This window comes from Ceratotherium simum, chromosome 16 (assembly GCF_057802395.1).
Source record: "Ceratotherium simum simum isolate JZ-2026a chromosome 16, ASM5780239v1, whole genome shotgun sequence".
Classification (NCBI taxonomy): domain Eukaryota; kingdom Metazoa; phylum Chordata; class Mammalia; order Perissodactyla; family Rhinocerotidae; genus Ceratotherium; species Ceratotherium simum.
The window spans coordinates 42,360,903-42,376,848 of record NC_141915.1 but is presented as its reverse complement, the minus strand read 5'-3'; the positions used below and the strand labels follow the sequence as shown (position 1 = coordinate 42,376,848).

The 15,946-nt window shown below is 53.3% G+C and overlaps 1 protein-coding gene across 2 annotated transcripts; it reads right to left on the bottom strand.

Moving 5' to 3' along the window:
• Positions 1-3,556: 3,556 nt before the first annotated feature.
• Positions 3,557-15,749, bottom strand: ARL4D (ARF like GTPase 4D). 2 transcript variants are annotated; one of them, XM_087441250.1, is made up of 2 exons: positions 15,562-15,749; positions 3,557-4,818 (listed from the first exon to the last, which is right to left on the bottom strand). In XM_087441250.1, exon 2 carries the CDS (start codon positions 4,762-4,764, stop codon positions 4,159-4,161), a length of 606 nt encoding a protein of 201 aa, XP_087297376.1. In that variant the 5' UTR covers positions 4,765-4,818; positions 15,562-15,749; the 3' UTR covers positions 3,557-4,158. The 2 variants fall into 2 exon arrangements, with proteins under 2 accessions (XP_087297376.1, XP_004432583.1); XM_004432526.3 differs by lacking the exon at positions 15,562-15,749 and adding an exon at positions 5,371-5,443.
• Positions 15,750-15,946: the final 197 nt, after the last annotated feature.

Sequence of the window (15,946 nt, the reverse complement as noted above, 5' to 3'; positions counted from 1 at the left end):
GAAAGAGAAAAATCCATATGTCCTGACATTGAATAATGCCCAAGATATAAATGAGAAAAGCAAAACTGTAAAAGAATATGCTATATATATAATATATGTGTGTTATAGATACATACCTCTTTTGTACATGCATGGAAAATAATATCTGGAAGATTATATATAAAATCCCGTTCACGATGTTTAGCTCTGAAGTTTAGATTGTGGAGTTCTCCATTTTCTAAGTTTCTTTCACAACAAAGGTCTATTACTTTTGTAATCAGGTAAAGGAGAGAGGAAACAGCAAAAAGAATTTTTTTAAAAACGAAGGAAGGAAGAACAAATACCATCCTCTGGCTTAGCTGGAGGAGGAGGTCCCACGACACCCACCCACAAACTCCCCAGCCGTGGTCCTGCCGGTGCCTGGGAAACGATGTGTGGTGCAGACTGCCCGCCCCTCACAGCCCAGTGCTGGCCTGGGCCTCCCTTACTGCCTCCACTCCCCCCCACTGGCCTCCATTCAGAAAAATCCTGCGTTGGAGCACAGGCTGTCCTGTGCACTCCTAGTGCTTCAGTGGAATTCAGTGTTTCCCAGGGCCCAGTGGAGGTGGCCATCTCAAGAAAGACTTGGGGGCTGGCCCAGTGGCATAGTGTTTAAGTTGGCGCATTCCGCTTCAGAGGCCCGGCCTGGGGTTCGCAGGTTCGGATCCCGGCTCGGACCCACTCACCGCTTGTCAAGCCATGCTGGGGCAGGGGTCCCACATAAGGTAGAGGAAGATGGGCATGGGTGTTAGCTCAGAGCCAATCTTCCTCAGGAAAAAGAGGAGGATTGGCAACAGATGTTAGCTCAGGGCCAATCTTCCTCACACACACACACACACACACACAAAAATGGTTTAACAAATATATAAATAAAAAAGAAAAAGAAAAGAAAAGAAAGATTTGGAATGACACACGGTCGGTGTGAAAGGAGGGTGGGGACTTCTGGCCAGATTTGAGGCCAGAACTCTGCTGAGCTTTGGAGATAAAGCTCCCACTCTTCAGGAAGGAGGGGGGGGAGCGGAAAGCTGGCCCTTAATCTAATCAAGGCGGGGAGGGAGGAAGGGAGAGGGATGTCAGAGCTCTGAGATGCTGGACTTGCTGCCTATCTCCTCTCTCCTTTGCCTGTCCCGGGAATCCAAAGAGCCAGCTTGGGAGGAAGAACCCGGATGCACCGCTGAGAAGCTGTGTGTCCTCGGGCAAGTTGCTGCCCACTCTGGGCCTTAGGGACTTCTTTCCTTCCTCTCTGCTTTTTGTCTTCCTTGAGCACATGCAGCATAGGAGGACTGGAGAGGGCATGAAAGGTGAGGGACCACTGCCATCTTTGCCCTCATGAGGCGGGGCTTGCAGAAGGGCAGTGCACCCAGGGAAAGTGCCCTTCATCTGGATTTTACCATCCAACCTGTGCAAGGAGAGGAGGTGGCTGGTGGAGGAACAGAAGCTCAGAAGGGAGCCCCACCTCTGGGCCCAGCTGACAGGTATCCAGCCCCTGCCCACCACTCCTGGGCCCCAGAGACCCTCTGCTCTCAGGGAGCCTCTCCCTCAGCCCCCATCTCAGCATCTCAAAGAAATTCTACTTAATAAAGAAGCTGAAACAAGAAAACTACAACCTACCCCCAACCCTGACCCCATCCCCATTCCAAGGCAGTGGCCCAGAGCTCCACAGGCAGGATCCCTGGGCAGGACCGGAAAGTGAGGAGATCCTCTCTCTCCTGTCCAAACCAGCCCCCATTCCACCAGCAGACAGGAAGGTGACGCCCTCCCTTTCAGCTCTGCATCCCTTTGATGGACCAAGCCAGGAGGATTATTTCAAAGCTCCCGACCCCCTCCCAGCCAGAATGCAGCTTTCTAATTAGGATTCCCCGTGGCTCCGCACTTGAGGGATGTCAGGAAGAGTCTGCAGTGGACCATGGTCCCTGTCCAGGGCTGGGTCCCGGGGGAGCAGAAGACAGTTCTAACCAGATAGGGAGGGAGAGTGGTTGGCAGAGCTAGAAGCAAGACTTGGCACCTTAGAGGCCTCTCTGCTAGGGAGGGGGGAGCACCTCTGTCTTCCCCCAAATTCAGAGGCCTCAGTGCCCCAGGTGATCAGAAAACTTGTCCTTGGAGATTTTAATAAAGAGCAGAATTGGGTGGAATGAAGAGGCAAGATCTCCCAGCAGGGCAGAGGGTCCTCCCGGCCAGGCACTCCCCAGCTTGTTCCTGGGCTGCAGAAGAGGACTGTGTCCTGAGGACTGGGAGAGATGAGTCACAGGTGTGTGGAGAGGAGGGCCAGGTAGCACGAACCAGCCCAGCAGCTCTGTCAAGCAGGCCGCAGCTCTGACGCACACTTGGGCACCCTTCCGGATCGATGCACACCCACCCCCATCCTGCCAGCCACACAGGGGAGGGGGCTGTCTGAACTGGCCCAGACTCAGTAGCAAGATTTGGCTTCTGTGCCCACTGCCCCCATAGGTAGGAAGAAGTGAGGTCCTTAGAAAGGCTCCCCCAGGTCAGTGTTGCCAGCACCTTCTCTCCCTCCCCAGGTCCTTTTATCTGATTCTGGAGCGGGGACTCTGAAGCTGCTCTGGGGAGCCCATGTTTGCACAAAGGGTGGGGGTGGGACTTGGGGGCTGGAAAGAATTGTGCTTGGCTTTTACTCTCTACTCCCACCCGGATTAGGAGGATCTGATTGTCTGCGTTATCACAGACGCAGGTGGCCCTGGTGCTGGTGAGGAGGGGCACTCCTGAGAGCCTGGGCAGGGGCACTCAGGCCCTCACATTAGCATTTTATTCTTCTTATCACTGCTGGCATTGGTGGCCAACACATTCCCCCTCCTCTCCCAGAGGGTGGGGGTGGACGTCCAACATCCACACTCCCACCAGACACAAACGGCTCCTACTACTGCTCCTCTCGTGGGAACAGCGACCATTCCCAGAGCTGGACAACTCACAGCTTAGTCACTGGGGCCAGGCTGGCTCAATCCAGCCCCGGCCTCCCAGCCTCCCGCCGCTGCCACTGCTGCCAGTGAGCTGCAGTCAGCAGAATTGAGCACACAGAGGTGGCTGAAAGCCAGGAAGGAATTACTTTCCATTCTCACCAGATCCCCCAAGGCGGAAAAAAAAAAGCAGACCAACTTGAGTACTGGGGAGAGGGGGAGGATGGGGACAGAAAAGGCTCTTTGAAGACTTACCTACAGACTTAGGGGGTGACCCTAAGGGCAAGGACCTAGCTGCAGCTCACACTAGCAAAATTTGAAATTAAATCTGCAAGGATCAGCTGGTATCAGGGGTAAGTAAGAGCCAGAGGATGAGGGGAGGGGAGGAAAGTAGGAAAAAGGAGAAGGGACCCGCCAAAAAACTGCAGAGATCAGGCAATAGCTTCGGGGGCAGGGGGGTGGTTTCAACTCCCTCTATAATTTCCAAAAGCCATCCCACAAACACACAATCTAATTTTTGCAAATTCAGCTTCAAGATAAGTCCCCCTCCCCACTCCCGCCCACCCATATAGAAATCTTGGACCATCCCTGGGGCAAAGTAAAGAGAGGAAAATGCCAGACAGAGGTTACAGCTACAGTATCATCAGTCTTTAATAACTTATAGGCAAACGCTAAAAAATAGGTAATAATAATACAGAGGACACACACATGGCTTATAAAAACGGTTGTGGATCTACAAACGGGGGGAGGGGTTCTTGGCACCTTCACTCAGACACAAAAATAAAGATTATTGTGACTGGCACCCCTAGAAAAGCAGCCTGGGGAGACTCCCCAGTTGGAGGAGGGGGTGGGGCAGAGATAATTCTCATTCATTCCAAATGCATTCTCCAAGCAACTTTTCTTTGCCCCAAAACACATCTAATCGAAAAGCCAGAGAAGAAAAATAAGAAACAGGGTCGAGGTAGAGTCAGTTTACATTTAAGCCTCCACAGTCCTGCAGGCCCCGCTCCTCCAGAGGTGAGGATGACAGAGAGATGTGAGAAGACACCCCATCTCCCATCCCCCATCCCCCTCCCCAATGCTGCACCAAAGCAGGACCCCCAGTGTGCCCCTCAGTCCTTCTTGGAGGTGGACAGGTTCTGCACCCCGGGGGCTGAATGAGGGGCCACAGGCTCTGCCTGGCTGTCCAAGTGTGCAGACCCCTACTGGCGAGGAGGGCCGCCTCCGGTCACCGTCTCTTCTTGCCTACCCGGGCCGCCTTCTTCCTCTTGAGGATCATCTCATACAGGCGCTCAAGGCCGGGCTGCAGGCCCAGCCCATCCACAGCACTGCAGCCCTGCACATGGGTAAGCGTAGCAGCAGCCAGCTCCCGGACTGCCAGCCTCTTCTCCACCTCGGCCGCACTCAGTGCCCCAGGCTGATCCTGCTTGTTGGCCAGCACCAGCACAGGCACACCCTGGTTGTCCGAGGCCCGGCTGATCCGGTGCAGCTCCACTTTGGCCTCCTCCAGGCGCTCAGCCTCGGCAGCATCCACCACAAACACCAGCCCATCTGTCCGGCGTGTGTAGGAGCGCCACAGAGGTCGAAGCTTCTCCTGCCCCCCAACGTCCCACACTTGGAAGGTGATGCCACGGGACCCCCCCAGGGGCACCCGGATCTTCTCTGTGTTGAAGCCTTTGGTGGGGACACTCTGGACAAACTCCTTGAACTTGAGGCGGTAAAGGAGGGAGGTCTTTCCAGCCGAGTCCAGCCCGATGACCACGACGTGCAGGGCCTGGAAGTGGGGCAAGAAGGAGGAGGCGGTAGGCGCCATCTCGGTCAAGTGGTTCCCCATGGTGAGCTCCGGCTGAAGTGCAGGTCTTGGGGCTCACAGTAGAGGCTGGGTTACCTGAAAAGGGAAAGGTCACGGGAGAAAAAAGAAGACGTTTAATAATAAACATGAAATGTGCAACTTCTTGATCCTTTCCTAAATCAGCCACCCATGCTTCCTTTTTAAAATTCCTTTTCTTTTTTTAAAGCAGCTGCAGGTGTAACAGAGGCGCTCCCCACTCCCTGGGGGCCGTGACAGGGGCGATGAGACCTAGAGAAACCCCCTGGTCCCGGGACACTGAGGTGGGGGGGTAAGGCCTCGATCGGGCGGATGGTCGGCTTCCAGCGCCTCTTCTCCGAGCTTGTGGCGCGGGAGTAGACTCCGCGACCCCTATTCCCCAGGCGAGAATCCTCGCAGGAAGAGACAGGTCGGGCAGCGCCCCCAAATTAAGAGAGTGCAGGCGCTGAGAACCGAGAGTGAGGCCCGCTCCCACCCGCCCTCCACACCCCCAGGCGGTTGACAAGCCCCTCCTTACACCGCGACCACCTCCCCACCGCGACACTCTCTGCCCGCCTTCCTCCGATCGCCAACTGCAGCTCCCCAGGCCCTGTACCGGGGCCGCCTCTTTACCTCCCGTCAGCCGCGCTCTCCCCGCGCCGCTCCCCAGCCACCGGACCAGCCGCACAAGCCTCCCAACCCGCCTCTAGCGCGCCGCAGTGCCGGCGCGCTTCCACGGACTCAGCCTTAAATCTCCCGCGTGACGTCACGCAACGCGGGCCAATCAGCGGCCCCCAGGCAGCGGGGCGGGACCGGGCGTGGAGATACTCGCGCTGCAACCCCGGCTGCCCTGTGATGGACGTCTGCTCAATCGGTGGCCGTTTTATTTGATCTTTTCTACCATATTCTAATATTTGGAATTAAAGTCAGCATTAATGGTAGGAGGGGCAAAAGGAAGACGTGTGGCAGCATTTGACTCAGGAGGAGAGATGAAGAGCTTAATACCCCCAATACCACCGCATCCCCTCCCCCAGGCAGAGATATCCACCCCACGTGCGCACTCCCTCCACCAGGGTCTACTCCAGAGATGCTGACAAGTCTTCCTCATTTATCTTTCCTAATTCAGTGTTCAAACCTGTGTGAACCTGGAACCCCATAAAACAGCCTAAACCCATTACCCCTGTTGATCTTCACAGTAGCCGTGCACGAGAGACTGGTGTTGTCTGCATTTTATAGGTGAAGAAAGCTCCAAAGGGTTCAATGACTTGTCTAAGGTCACACATAGCCAGTAAGAGGCTGAGCAAAGATCTGTGTGAATCCAGTGCCTGGGCCCCTCACCACTTAGCTATCTATCCTCTTTCATCAGGGAGACATCCGTAGCAGTTATTCCAGAATTGCTGGTCAGGGTACCAGCCAGCAGCACATGCCACCCTCCCCACACACACACTCCACACCCACCAGCCCCAAGGGCCACCCTTGGTCAAATAGATAAAGACGGAATTCTTCTTCACTCCATTGGATGTTTATTGACATTCATACTGTGTGCTCTGCATGAGCCAGAGAGACTACAGGGATATAGAGGATGTGCAGGCCTCAGGGCCTGGCCTCAGAGGGCTTACTCTCTAGTGAGAGAAACAAGACTGGCCACTGACCCAGAACATTGGGCCCTGGTAAATCATAAGACAACCACTTGTAGGACTTCAGAGGAGGGAGAGATAGTGCCAACCAGAAGCTTCTGGAAAGGTTTCTAGAAGTTAATTAGTCCTATGTAGGATTGGTGAAGAGGGGGACAGGACTGGGTGGCATCTTCCCAGTCATTGCAGCCTGATACAGTCTGGGCAGCCCTGAAGAGGAGGAGATGTCACAAAGGGGCAGGGTGACCAAAAGGATAACAGTGATTACCTGCAGGGAGGTAGGTAAAATTGAAGGAGGGAAGGGGGATCAAAGGAGAATGAAATTGTAACTTTAATATTGCCATTTTTTACAAGGAGGCTGGATTCTTGCATTTCTTATGTAATTAACGTTTTTAAAGGCTATATATGAGGGGGATTGGAAAAAGGGGAGGGGAAGTCATTGCCAGGCAGGAGGGCCTAGCTCCTGCCCACCAGCTTCCCATCCGTTTTGCAGCAGCCTGCCTTGCCACCTCCTTCCTCCCCTCCCTGCTACAAAACCAGCCACCTGGTTTCCCCAGCGATGCAGGGAGCCTCCCCGAATCCCTGAAGAGATCAGGACCTTAGGAAATTCGTTTGTTACACCACCGTGTTGGAGGTGGCAGATTGCAGCAGGAGCTAAGGCACAGAGGCAGAGCTGAGCCCGGTGAGTTAGGAGAGGGCAAGACAGAGCAGGCCAAGAGGTTGGGAACCACTACCCTGCCGAGTGGCCACTGCATGCCAGGCTCTGGTCTAGGAACTTTGAATACTTTTCCTTTTTTAATACACAGCTCAACCCAGGAAGTAAGTACGGTTATTCTAAAGAGAAGAAACCGAAGCACAGAAAGGTTAGGTAATTTGTCCAAGGTCACCCAGCTAGAAATTGGCCAAACTTGGCTTTGAACAAATGTTACAATGGCTGTGAAACCAAAAACACACAGAAACTGAAAACACCCAGATTGTCTCCTGTTTCTTCCACAATCTTTCAAACCTCTTTAACATTTCTCCTATATTTCCTGGGCCTCACACCCAAGACAGAAATTGTCACTTGATTATCTGATAAAGGAGATGACACTGGCAATCCCACCCCACCCTGCATCTTTTATGTTTTCCAGGGAAGGTGTTGATGAACAAATGGGGAGGAGGAGGTGGGGCAGGGAGCAGGGAAGGAGGAGGTGGGGAGGGAAGGAGTGCAGCACCAGGCTGTGGGCCTACCCCAGTGCGTCTCCTTTAAATGGGAACTCCAGTCCCCACCCCCACCCGACCCCAGCCCTGGTCCCAGAGAGCCTTCCTCTATTAATGACCATTTTCTTTCCTGGCAGCCTCACCTCTGCAGCCCTTTCTCTCCACAAGATCGCAGCCCAGCACCTAGTGCACTGGGGCATTTGCTGCTGAGGAGAACATTCGAACATTCATACACTGAACCATCACATACGGAGTGCCTGCTAGGTGCGAGGCTCCGCTCTAAGTTCTGAACATACAGCCCCGAGTGAGATGGATAAGGACCTGCCCTCACGGAGTGTACCTTATAGTGGGGGGTGGGGAGAGACAGGCAGCGAATAAAGACGATAATTTCAGACGGTGATGCATGCCATCAAGGAAATAAAGCAGGGAGGTGTGCTGGAGAGTGACGGGGGGAAGGGAATTACTTCAGATTGGAGGGGAGGTGCTCAGGAAGCCCTCTCCAGTTGGTGACATTAGAGCCAAGGTTTAAGTGACAAGGAGTCAGGTAAGCATTCCAGACAGAAGGACAGACTAGCTGGGACCTACCTGCTTTCTCCTGTTGGCTCCCCACCTGGATGGATGCTGTGTCTTTGCTCCCCCTCAGAGCTGTCTCCCCCTGCAGACTGAGCCCTGAGCCCAGGAGCTGGTTCTTCCCATCTACAGCTCTGGCAGTGCCCAGCCCCGGGCTGGGACACAGCAGGCAGTCAGGAGACCTTTCATGAATTCATGAGTGCACGGTGCAATGATTAAATGTACTCGGGGGTTCCCTGAGTGTGGGAACCAAACATCCACCATAGTCTAGGAGTTTCCTGGTCTGCAGTCCCTGCGCCCTTGGGGGTTCTGTTGATACTGGGTTGGCCAGGAATGTCTATAAAATGTTGCATTTCTAGGCAAGGTCTCGGTAGTATTGCACCCTGGGGGGAAGGAGGGACTTCTTGGAGGAGAAAAACAGAGGCCAGTGGTGGGGATGCCACTGGAGAGAGAGGCTCCCTCAAGGGCCTGGCAGGCTCAGCCCTGGGCTGAGAGTCAGCATGAGTCCTGTCCCTCACTGGTAGAATGGCTTGGAAAAGTCACTTCCCCCCCGGGGAGCCTCGTGTCCTCAGTTTGTGAGAAGAGGCTTTGATGTTTCCAGGTCCTGTCCCCCACGACAGTCCATGCTGTGGAGTAGCGGGGGGCAGGGGTGGATGGAGCTCACCTAGGAAGTGGCTGAGGACATCCTTGTCTCCACAGCGTCCTAGCCAAGTACCTGTCTGGGCGCACAAGTGAAGGGAGGAGAGGAGGCTGCAGGAGTGGGGGTGGGGAGGGGGAGGGGATGCCAAGGAGCAGCTTCAGCTTAAGAATTGCAAAGACTCATTTTTCAAATCTCAGCTTTGTCTCCTCAAGAATAAAATGGAGAAAACACAACCTACTTCTTAGAATGAGTGTGGAAAAAAATGTGTGTGAAAGGGTCCCCTAAGTACCCTTCTCCTCTACTAGGGGCCCTTTCAGAGGCAACCCTCCCAAAACGAAGTCCCAGGGCCCAACTAAGGGCTGGAAAGCAGCAGATGCTGCCCCCTGGTGGATGTTCTTGTCACTGCCTGATTCCTGAAGAAAAGTGGAGCGGGAGGTGGGGGTTGAGTTATACAGGTTCCTTGGCCTCCTTCTGGAGTCTTCCTTTCAGACAGGGCCTTTCGTACAGTTTGGGGTTGCGAATGGAAAATCTACCCTCTTCAAGTGTTTTGTGGAGCCGAGATCCGATTTAAACGTTATTTGAGCAGAAAATCTAAATTCAATCACATTTCCCATACTTTCACTGAGGGCCTAATAATCGGTGCAGGGAAGGCCGAGGCAGGAGGAGGCTGCACGGCCGGGACGGTTATGAAGAGCTCAGGTGCAGGCACGTTGTGGTGTCTGCGGGACAGATCCACGTGGGGACGGATGTCCAGCGTCCATTTGCACAGGAGCCTGGCGCTGGCGGAGGCCCTGGCTGGAGGAGGGGACTTGGGTGGTCATCGAGAAACAGCAACAGGAGCCCCGGGAGGGTGACAGTGCCCGGGGAGCAATGGCGAGGGAGGCAGAGAGGCGGAGCAAGGGGAGAGCCAGCCCAGCTCCTCAGGGAACAGGATGAGCGCCCGGGTATCCAAGCTGCTGGGCTCCCCGGAGCGTTCACACCAGGCGCCAATCCCCAGTGGCCATATATACTCCATTCAGTCTTTTTTATTTGATAGGAGATTTCTCTGCCAAGTCACCCGTGTTGTCTCGCATACATTGAGAGGGAATATAGCTTCCAATAGTGGTTCTCAAACTTGAGAGTACATCAGAATCATCTGGAGGACTTGCTAAAACACAGATTTCTGGGCCCCACTTCCAGAATTTCTAATTTGGTCAGTCTTGGACTCATGGGCCCAAGAATGTGCTTTTCTAACAAGTTCTCAGGTGATACCGATGCTGCTGGTCTGGGGACCACACTGAGGGCCACTGGCTCTGAAGATGACTTCCAGTCCTGGCTTTAACATTTCCCAGTGAGCCCTTGGGCAAATTACTTCTCTCTCCCAGCCTCAACCTCTACATCTGTAAAATGGGATGATCATACTTATCTCATAGGGTTGTCATGAGAATTAAATAAGGTAAAATGCGTGCAGTACTCAGCAAAGGGCTTGGCATATCCAAAGTCCTCTATACAGGGTAGCTGTTATTATAATGATGTTAAATGAGTTTATCTCAACCAATAACAAAAAACATCGGCCCAGGAAACCAGTGTAATGTGGAATCTCTTCCTCACATAACGTACAAAGTGACATGTACAAATTGACCCCCGACTGCCATTTCTTTTCCAATGTATGTGACTTAAAGCCTTGCTTCTCAATCTTTGATATACACACGAATCCCTTGTGGACCTTATTAAAATGCAGATTCAGGTTGAGTGGGTGTTATGGACTGAACTGTGTTCCCCCTGAAGTTCATATATTGAAGCCCTACCCCACAACGTGATGGTATTTGGAGGTAAGGGCTTTGGGAGGTAATTAGGTTTAGATGAGGTCTTGAGGGTGGGGCGCTCATGGTGGGATTAGTCCCCTTAGAAGAAGAAGCCCCAGAGAACTTGCTCTCTCTCCACCACATGGGGACACAGTGAGAAGGCAGCCATCCACAAGCCGAGAAGAGGGAGCTCACCAGAACCCGACCACGCTGGCACCCTGATCTGGGACTTCCAGCCTCCAGAACTCTGAGAAAATACATTTGTGTTGTTGAAGGCCCCAGTCCATAGTACTTTCTTATGGCGGCCATAGCAAACTAAGACAGTAGGTCTGGCCTCGTGCCCGCCACTCTGCATTTCTAACCAGCTCCCAGGCGACATAAAACGTAGATGCTGCTGGGCTGGCCCTGTGGCGTAGCGGCTAAGTGCGCACGATCCGCTGCTGGCAGCCCAGGGTTGGGATCCCTAGCGTGCACCAACGCACCGCTTGTCAGGCTATGCTGTGGCGGCCCCACATAAAATGGAGGAAGATGGGCATGGATGTTAGCCCAGGGCTGATCTTCCTCACACACACACAAAAATGTAGATACTGCTGTTCACAGACCACACTTTGAGCCTCCAGGGTTGAGAGCAGATTACTAGAAAGTTACTCTAAAGGTGTACATTTTCCCTGACGATGAGTACTTTATTATTTGTGTGTGTGTGTGTGTGTGAGGAAGATTAGCCCTGAGCTGACATCCGATGCCAATCCTCCTTTTTGCTGAGGAAGATCGGCCCTGGACTAACATCCGTGCCCATCTTCCTCTACTTTATATGGGACGCCGCCACAGCATGGCTTGACAAGCGGTGCATCGGTGCGCGCCCGGGATCCGGGCCTGCAACCCCCGGGCCGCGGGAAGCGGAGCGCACACACTTAACCGCTACGCCACCGGGCCGGCCCTGACGATGGATGAGTACTTTAAACATTCTCCTGCAAATCGACAACAGAGAGCTGTTATCATCATCCCAAGCCCCTAACAGGTCAGCAAGCCACTCTTAGATACAGAAAGGAATGAGCCGAGGGTTTGGGGAGACCTTTGGAAGCATCGTGGGAGATGAGGCAGCCTCTCCGAGCTGGATTTCCCCTCTGAGGAATGGGCATGCAAACACTTCCCAAGCGCGTTGTAAAGATTAAATGAGACCGTCACCACCAATGTGCCACAGAGTACCCGGCTCACACACAGAGACACAAAACAACTGTCAGAGAGCAGATCTGAGCCCCATGAACAGTCTCTTGGCCTCTGAGTGGGAACTCCTTGGTTCAAGTCTCATGTCGGCCTCCTGCACCCAGAGGCCGGGCAGACTTCCCCGGTCAGGGAGCCAGGGGCCTGCACCAAGCCCAGCTGGGAGGATAAGAATGAGCGTGGGGCACGAGGGATGGGACAAACTCTATCTTGGTGTAGTTTTCATTTAATTTTGTATGTCTGCTTAAGAACCACTTTTTATTTTCATGAACTGTCTGTGCCTGGCCTGTCCCCATGTTTTCCCTACTGGATGGTTGGTCTTTTATAATTGTTTCCAGGAACTCTTTATATGTTGGAAAGAAAAGTACTTTTTCTGTGGTTCGGGTTGCAAATATTCTTAATTTATTTGTCTCGTCATTAACCACCTGTAACGTGATGTGACACACCTGGGCAGGTGCTGGGAACACAGATGAGCCAGATGCCGTCCTTGCCTTCAGGGAGTGTCCAACCCAGGATGGGGATTCAAGACACCTGCCCAAATGGCCAGAAGGCCAGGCAGGACAAGGAGGAGGCCGGTGAGAGATGAACAGACGGTTGGGGTGTTCAGACCATAGCGACCCCCTTCTCAGGGACACCAAATCATGAGCAGAAGATGGTCTGGGACACACAGACGTGAGCAGAGATCACGGGATGGGGAGGCCTGAAGAGTCATGTCAGGGGCAGGCTAAGCACATCATATATTGTCTCATTTGACCCTCGTTCACTCATTCAACAAATATTTATCAAGTGCCATGTATGTGCCGAGCACTGTCCTAGGTGCCGGGATAGAGGGGCAAACAGAATCTCTACCGTCGAGGTGAGGAGCAAACAGACCAACAATGTAGGCATATTTGTGACTGTAACCATATAGCTACGTGCCTGTATGTCTGTGTCTATGCCTGTATCTACGCCACGTGATGATCACGGGCGTCCGCAATGACGAGGCAGCTGGCGGGAACAGAAAGCCAGGTAAAGTGGGCTGTGCAGCAGGAATGCCCCAGGTGGGCGGGGGAAGACTGTTCACAACACTGTAAAGTGGATATTATCTCTAGCCTACAGATGAGAAGTGACTTTTCCTCGAGTGCACTTGTTAAGAGATTCCTATATGCCTGTCATTTCCACAGGTAGCTTCACAAATACCCTAATCAGAGAGGCGTTATCATTACGCCCATTCCATAGTTTAAAAAAACTGAGGCCTCACAAGGTTAACGGGCTGCTTGAGTTCCAATCCTGACCTTGCTTCATATTAGCTGTGTGACCTTAGGCAAGTTGCTCAGCCTCTGAGCTTCAGTCTATGACAGTGCTTTCCACTAGAAATATGTAAGTCACGTATGTAACTGTTAATTTTCTAGTAGCCACATAAAATAATAAAATAAAGAGAAACAGGTGAAGTTAAGTTGCGTATTTTAAGTCACTATATCCAAATATCACTTCTATGTGTAACCAATATTTTAAAAAATTGAGATATTTTACAATTTGTATACTGTGTCTTCAAAATCTCATGCGTATTTTCACTTACAGCACATCTCAATCAATCACATTCATAGGACTGACCACGTTTTTTTTTTTTTTTTTTTTTGGTGAGGCAGACTGGCCCTGAGCTAACATCCGTTGCCAATCTTCCTCTATTTTGTATAGGGGATGCCACCACAGCATGGCTTGATGAGCGGCATGTAGGTTCGAGCCCAGGATCCCAACTGGGAACCCCGAGCCACCAAAGTGGAGTGCATAAACTTAACAACTACGCCACCGGGCCGGCCTCGGACTGACCATGTTTCCAGCGCTCCAGAGGTGCATGTGGCCAGTGGCTGTGACAGCTCAGGTCAATAGGAGGGGGTTGATGATAACAGGTGGGGATCAGAGTGGAGTAATGTGAGTGAGGCACTTGCCTTGGCAACAAAATTTAAGGGAACACCAAAAAAACCCGGTAATCAAGATAAATATCTTATAATCAAGAGAAGATAGGGGCCGGCCCGGTGTCTTAGCGGTTAAGTGCGCTCGCTCCGCTGCTGGCGGCCCATGGTTTGGATCCCAGCGCGCACCGACGCACCGCTTCTCCGGCCATGCTGAGGCCGAGTCCCACACACAGCAACTAGAAGGACGTGCAACTATGACATACCACTATCTACTGCGGCTTTGGGGAAGGAAAAAAAAAGGAGGAGGATTGGCAATAGATGTTAGCTCAGAGCCGGTCTTCCTCAGCAAAAAGAGGATTAGCACGGATGTTAGCTCAGGGCTGATCTTCCTCACACACACACACACACACACACACAAAAGGTTCAAGAGAAGATAAATTGTGGGGCTGGCCTGGTGGCGTGCATCGTTAAGTTCGCAAGACTCTGCTTTGGCGGCCTGGGGTTCACAGGTTCAAACTGCGCGCACCGACGCACCACCCGTCAAGTCACGCTGTGGAAGCGTCCCACATACAAAATAGAGGTAAATGGGCACAGATGTTAGCTCAGAGCCAGTCTTCCTGAGCAAAACAAAAAGAGGAAGATTGGCAACAGACCTTAGCTCAGGGCCAAACTTGCTCACCAAAAAGAAAAGAGAGAGACAGAAGATAAATTGTATGAAAATATTATTTATCTTGGTTACTGAAGAGTTTTGGGGGGGGCACTCCCTTAAATTTTCCCCCCAGGGCGAGTGTCTCACCGGCCTCCACCTAGTCCCGGCCCTGGATAATAATAAAAAACAATACCCACCTCTCAGGGGCCTTGAGCGAAACAAATGAGATCATACAGGAGAGGGCGCTCTGCCCAGGGGCCGGCATGGGGAGGGCTCAGGCAGCACCCACCGCCAGGCTCCCCAAGCTGCAGGGTGAAATGACCGATGGGGTTCCAGTCCTACATCCACGATACCGTCTAGTTTTTCTGAGATCAAATGAAAGAAATATCAACTCCCCAACTAAACTGAAGTTGTCTTAGGAAGGAGGATGGGAAAGGCTGACTGGGCAGCCGGCAGTCTTTGCCACGGGGGGAAACTTGATCCCAACTTTGCCAGAGGCCTTAACGCATTGACGGGCCTTGATGCCCAGAGCCTCCCTGGCAGTCACCTCTCCTCTCTGGTGTCCTGCCACCCCTGGCCGGATCTTCCCTTCTTCACCCCCGCATCGGCTCTTCTGACTCAGTCCGTTTTGCGCATCTTTTATTCACTCAGCAAACATTTGCTGAGCATCTCCTACACGCCGGCTACGGGACTAGTGCTGGGATACAGAGATAACTACCGACGAGGGTCACCGCACTCGATGATCTCAGATTTCAGTGGGGGAGATTTTCAGTGCCCGAAAGGGCGGTGAGGGGCGTACCTGAAATGAATGACCGGGTGGGAGGAAATACATAGGAGGGCCGCCAAGGAGACTGGGGATGGGGTGCGGAAGGGCGCTCAAGGAAGGCTTTCTGGAGGAAGCGACACCCAAGCCGAGTCCAGAGCCTCTGCGTAAGTAGCCAGGTGAGGAAGAGGTGTAGGGAAACGACGTCCCCGGCAGAGGGCGCTTTGTGCACGAAGACCGGGATACGATCCCTCCGCAGACGCACCGACAGACGCAGGCGCCGGAGTCGGGGAGAATGCATCGGGCTGCCCCGCCCGGCCTCCCCGGCCCCTGACACGCCTCCTCCCTGCTCCCCACTGTCCGCCCCCTGCCTTCCGCCTGGCAGGCAGGCTGCCCTCCCCGCTCCGGGAAGCCCCCTCCAGACCTTCGGCTCCCTGAGTCAGAAAGAGCCCCTCATGCGACACCTACCAAGCTCGTCTTTCCGCCCGCGGACACCCCATTTAACGCGATACAGCCTGGGCCTTTCCAGTGAACACGTCTTGCGACCCTGTCTTTCTTCGGGAAGCTCTCCGCCGACAGCTCCTTCTCAGAGGCCCTCTTGCCGCCCACCCCTCCTCCCTTGGTTCTGTCCTTTCGCCCCAGGAGCACAAGAGAGGAGCCGGGCTCCGCCCAGCTTCACCCGGAGGCGCGCAGAGGCGGCCCGGAAGGCACGGTCGGCCCGCCGTAGCCACGCCTCCTCGGGCGGGAAGAGGCGGGGCATGCAGATTAGAAATGGCGCGTCAGTCCCAGGGCGACAGGCAACAACAGGTATATAAGTTTTCTTTAAAAAGATGGGGAATAAAAGGTCTGCACC

What these genes read in the sequence shown, in the direction of transcription:
- ARL4D (XM_087441250.1), bottom strand. Translation starts at nt 4,764, where the DNA reads ATGGGGAACCACTTGACCGAGATGGCGCCTACCGCCTCCTCCTTCTTG.